The sequence below is a fragment of the Triplophysa dalaica genome, chromosome 22 (assembly GCF_015846415.1).
Source record: "Triplophysa dalaica isolate WHDGS20190420 chromosome 22, ASM1584641v1, whole genome shotgun sequence".
In the NCBI taxonomy this organism is placed as follows: domain Eukaryota; kingdom Metazoa; phylum Chordata; class Actinopteri; order Cypriniformes; family Nemacheilidae; genus Triplophysa; species Triplophysa dalaica.
In genome coordinates this window covers 13,924,234-13,930,052 of record NC_079563.1, presented here as the reverse complement: position 1 = coordinate 13,930,052, position 5,819 = coordinate 13,924,234, and the positions used below count along the sequence as shown (strand labels likewise).

The following is a 5,819-nucleotide window of genomic DNA, read 5'->3' as shown; positions in this document are numbered from 1 at the left end:
TTCATCCTTCAGCTCCTCACAGATCTTGACTGCCATCTGCTGGTCAAACAACACTTTACATTCTGAAATGACCAGGATTTGTTTTCCCAACTTTCATCATTTAAATCTGCAATGTGAATTTTTTTAAGTGAACCAAAACGTGTTATGAAGCAAGTACAGTACATAAACATTCTTGTTAAAATCATACCCCTTACCCCGGCTTGCAACAGTATAGCCTGTAGTCATTTCCATTTTTGTTATTGACAGAGATGATGATATAGAGCAGGGTTACTCAAATCTTACCCTGGAGGTCCGGAGCACTGCAGAGTTTAGCTCCAGCCCTGATAAAACACACCTGAGAAAGCTAATCAAGTTGTTCAGTATCACTAGAAAATCACAGGTATGCAAGTATGATCAGGGTTGGAGCTAAACTCTGCAGTGCTCCGGGCCTCCAGGGTAAGATTTGAGTAACCCTGATATAGAGGCTAAATGTACAGATTCCAGCTTTAAAATATCATGTTTAACAAGTTCATGAGCATTTCCCATTTAATCCCATCAGACCCTGCGTCCATTATAATGGACACTACGGGTATAAAGGGGTTAAATAAACAAAACAAAAAATAAACACATTTTCTTAAGCTGTCTAAAAACGGGGTGGGGGAATCAAGTGTCATTTTTTTAATGGGAATTAAATGACCCATGCTTCATTTCATTCATTTATTTTTCGTCCTTCCAATGTAAACAAGACTGTGACCTGGAAACAATCATACATAAAGACACTGTGTGAGCTCACAAACAAAAACATCAATAACGCTTAAGAAAACATTCTTTGAATGTTATAACTGGAAATGCTGGAATGCTTGACGATATCAATATATACTCTTAAATATATATACTTCTATATAGATAGACTTAATACTTATATTAATTTGATTTCTTGTTGAGGATTCACTTTCTTACACACAGTTCGCTTTGGATCTGTTGCATTGGCTGGAGAGAATAAAATCAAGGCAGTTTGGAAATAAACAGACCTAACTTTCTGGATGCTTCTGCTATCGCACACATCAGCCACAGAAAGCTTTCGCTCCCTGATAAAGACAATTGCCCGTGCAAAAGAAAATATCCTCCCTTGTGGAACAGGCTTTGCCGAACATATCACATAAATACTTTCTCAGCTTAAAAGGAATAAATCTCCTGGCTTTGAATGAGCTTATTTGCCAATGTAACCATTATGGTTGCTACAGTTACTTGGTGAACTTTAAGGAATAGCCAATTGCTGTCTCTAAACATTCAACTAAAGATCCGGCAGAGAGGAAGTCCAGCTCCACTTCAATAAACTTAATGTAAATTGGTAAACCAGACTGAGTGCCTTCTCTGGACTGGCTGGTGAAGTTTTCCTGCAGGAATCTGGTTATGGCTGAGGGCTCTCCCCGACTGAAGTGTTTGCCTGAATTCTGAAAGTGCTGAAACAGACATTGCTGTAGCGTCCTCTCCTCCGCAATGCCGAGGTAACAGTATGTGACTTTGGCTGACATTCTCTCGTCTTTTTTCTCATCGTCACAATTATCCACCACACCCTCTAGTGATTTGTCTGCTGTGTTAGTTGAACTGGACACACCCGTATCCTCATACCCTATCGCATATAAACCGTATGTCTTTGGGATGCCCCCTGGCAAAAGGTACTGGGAACATTTACTTGAACCGGCATCCCTGGTATGTGCAATGGGTATCCAATCTACATCCATATGTAGTTCCAAACAGCGAGCTTCACTTATAGTTATGTCAAGAAATTTATAATACACGTTTTTCCAGTTCATCTTCTGCACCTTGGTCATGATAACCCTGCCCTCTGCCTTCTCGGGGTTGAAGTATTCTCGAAGACGCTTTCCTAGAGGTACCTGGGAGCTGATCTCTGCATAGTGGTAGCGTATTTCTTCTCGCCACCTTGTGTTGTAGCCCACTCCGAAGATGGCTAGTTTATTAGACAGGTGGAGACGGGAGAATTCAGTCCATGTCTGGAAGTGTTCCCATTTGACCTCTACTGATTCCAAGATTCGCATCACGTTCTGCATCACTTCCCTTCGTCTGTACAAAGCACAGTGGTGGAGAACATAGGCGGAGAACATAATTTGACTAACTGGTTGAAATAAGTGCTGTCTACATATTTGTATCTAAATATACTTGCAAGAAAATTAGTAATTGCTAAAAGTTTGAAAACAGAAAGGGGTTGAAACTCACTGAGCGTGCTCCGATGACTCCAGTCTTATCTGAAGAACTCTGTTCTTTGGAAGCTGGGTCTCTTCTGTGAAAGACACGATTAAATGCAATAATCTATGAAATTCAGACTGAAAACTACACAGAGTTTGTACCATCACATTTTGATGGTTGAGTTCGCCAGCAAGATGTCTGCTCTTCACAGATGGTGGATGATAACTACGCCCGCAGGGAATCATCACACGTATCACATATTTGTGAAAGAAAATCTGCAGAATTCTGTGACATGGATCAAATAAATCTGAAGCTAAAATCATTTACATTTTCTAGAATGATAAACATATAAGAGCATATACAAATTTGTGAAAGGCCGAAATTTAAATTCAATGGTAAACTATGGAGCTTTTTGCAGAATAATGTTTCATATTATAATAAAAACAAGACTGATCACAATACATCATGTAATAGTCTACAAAGTTACACAGACCTTCAGGAAAAGTGCTTGTGGGCTTAAACCTCTAACCTTTGGAAGTGCCAGCCCAGATCTTTTTAAGAAGGGAGTACTAATCAACAACAACAACAAAACTATGAAAATGTTATTTATATTGTTGTATGCTATTGTTACCTGTCTCTATGTCTCCTTCATTAAAGGCTGCAGCGAGGTCCTGATTACACCAGTCTTCATGAGAATAGTCCTCCATAGTGCTGCCGTCTGACTCCATCTCCTGATACAGACCGCTGCTGTTGATCAACACAGGCTGACAGCTCTGGGAGTCCCAGCCACCCTGTCCGAACACCTTCTCCAGCTGCTCGATGGAGTAACTGCTTTTCCTCTTCCCAATGCCGTGCTCCTTTACCCGGCTGTAGCACCGTCTCAGTGTCTGTTGAAGACAAGATAGACAATTTATAAAATGTTTGTATCTGACAATTGAAACAGATTACATATAATCAAAGTCTAGCACAACTGCATAGGTTACAATGGTACTAAGGTGAAGTGAAAGATTGTATTCAAACTCCAAAAGGGTTGATTCATCAAATATATGAATTTATGAATATTCCTTCAGCAAGATTTGACCTTGATTTACTGCAGAGGTAAAGAACTAATACGGGAAAGCAGAATTGTTTACAGCAGATCAAATTAGATAAGCGGGGATGGATGGTTGTATAAAGCTTTGATTTTAAGGTGATGTGTGTAAAATCAAAAGCCAATTTTAGGATGATATGATTCAGAGTTAAATCAAGCCAGTGCAGTTGTTTTTATTTTGACAGCTTTCTTTGAGCTCGGTGGAGATCGTGCAAGATGCCATATAAACATGAAAATTCTCTGATCATAACTAAGTGAATGTCTTTGGTTAATAAGACAAAAACTGAAAGTCTGATTATAACTACTTGACAGCAACTAGTATGATGCTTGAGGTGAGAGACACAGTCACTGCTGTATTGACAGTTAAACCAAAGCTCTGTGAACCAAAGCTAAACATGACAACAGGTCTATGATCAAGCCTAAGTGACAGCCATGTGTTCACATGTCATATTTACCTTCATCCTCTCTCGACACTGGGAAGGGGTCCTCTCGTAACCCAGCTCTGACAGCGATCTGGAAACCCGCTCGTACATCGCAGGTCCCGGCGCCTTGCCAGAAAACACCGTCCCGGCCACCTCCAGCTGCTGCATCCGCGCCTCCGCTAGCCTCTCGTTACCCCACACGGCGATCAGCGCGTTTGTTTCCGACGGTGTCCATGACATGCCACGGCAGGCGGTGAAGCTGTTGGATGCAGAGGCCGATCCACTCCGGCCTACGCCCCCGGACAGCGAGACCCCGACGTTCAGAGGTGAGAATCTGTTAGGGGTGGAAGGGTTGGAATGGTATTGGTTGCTGTCACTCAGATCCTCGGACTCCGGAGAGGGAACCTCGGTTTTGGGGATCTTGAGCTGCACCGATAGATCAGGAGAACGCTCGGCGTTACTGGGGGCCGCCATCTTGGCTCTGTTGCTAAGGGGAGGGGGAAGGGAGAGGCGCGTGAGAGACTCACGCTCGCTCCCGGACAGGTTACAGCGCGATTGACAGCTGTCATTCTGTTAATTTCTATATGGTTTTGAGTTAACATTTCAAAATATATTTTAATAATAATGAAAGTTTGGATTAGTAGATTTAGCAATGAAAATGGAATTTACTCATTTTAGAGTGTTATTTTGTTCTGCAACGTTTATAACTTATATAGTATGGAGGACGACAAACAAGTTTTGTTTGAATTTTTGTATTTATTTGTTTTATCTATTTCTATAGATATTTATTTGTTTTATATTTTATTTTTATATCGATACATTTCCATTTATCGTCCTCCATACTGCTGACCGCTAGGCGGAGATGCTAAGCTTTTTTTCACCTGTACACTACCACATTTTTCTATCGTGATTGCTTATCTTTCACCTGACATAACAAAGCAAAAGTGAGTAAAGCACCAAATCCCTTAGTTTGTTAACAATGCACGTAAATGTACGTAATCAATCGTTTTATCACCATAATCTTGCTGTCGAAAGGAAAATCTTAATCTAAAACTTTGTATTGTTGTTTCCCCAGTTTCCAGGTTTAGGGCTATTCATGCTGGGTTTTATTCAATATTATTGCGTTATATTTGCAATAATTCACTTAATCATATACAGTTTGAAGGTGTTTAACCAGTAAAGATTATTTTAACTGGCTAATTTACCACTTGTGTGGTTGTGTTATATGCACGTGGACAAATCGCTCTGACCTTTAATAAGTTATTGACGCATTTGTGTTTATTTGTATATTTATTATTATTATTTTGTGTGTTTTGATTGTTTCTTTGAGACACCTGTAAGAAAATGCCTAATATAATACGACTTATTCTGGATGGACACAGAAAGCTGCTCAAGAGAGCTGTAGCTTCACCAGCTGTTCACATGATTCAACAGAGAGTTTCAAAGGTCAGAGGTTATGACCTCTCTTAAGATTTGTGAACTGTTGTGACACCATTTTCTGTCCACGGTTGGGTGTTTTTTGACAATTTCTTTATGTTTGTTGTCTGTTAAAGGTTAGATGTAAAGAGTTTGGAGACAGTATAACCTTTCGAAAAAAGATCTTTCCATGCCAGGAAACAGTAATGAGGGAATTGCATCTTCCTTTAGTTTGTGAAAGTGTGAAAAGCACAACATATCAATGCATTTTTATATAGACTGTGCGGTGACAGAACCTAGACTTTATGCTACAGCTATACGTTTATTTTACACTATATAGCTATAAATGTTTTTTGGAACAACATGATAGATAGAATAGACCGGCTTATATTTGCTACTGTATTAGAAATTAAATGCAAACCCTTGTAGAAGATTCAGTTGTTGATGAATTAGCCTAAGGTGTTAATTTCTCATCAGAATGTATTACAAAGAATGTCTCAACCACAATGAATATGAATCATCAAGAGGTGAAACAGTCATATTGGAAAAATTGTCTTTCTACAACAACACTGGACATAATGTTTGTAAAAGCGAATCTAAAATTGAAATCTCTAAGCACATGCATATTATACCCCAAAGACATGCGTTGCCACCATACCTACAGCTTAATGAGGGTATGGTTATGTTTGCTCATGATCAGAGCC

The 5,819-nt window shown here is 39.7% G+C and overlaps 1 protein-coding gene across 1 annotated transcript; it reads right to left on the bottom strand.

Moving 5' to 3' along the window:
• Positions 1 to 710: 710 nt before the first annotated feature.
• On the bottom strand, positions 711 to 4,253 carry LOC130411527 (myb/SANT-like DNA-binding domain-containing protein 2). The gene is made up of 4 exons (XM_056736204.1): positions 3,733 to 4,253; positions 2,819 to 3,074; positions 2,218 to 2,281; positions 711 to 2,064 (listed from the first exon to the last, which is right to left on the bottom strand). Exons 1-4 carry the CDS (start codon positions 4,171 to 4,173, stop codon positions 1,224 to 1,226), a joined length of 1,602 nt encoding a protein of 533 aa, XP_056592182.1. The 5' UTR covers positions 4,174 to 4,253; the 3' UTR covers positions 711 to 1,223.
• Between the last annotated feature and the right edge of the window lie 1,566 nt (positions 4,254 to 5,819).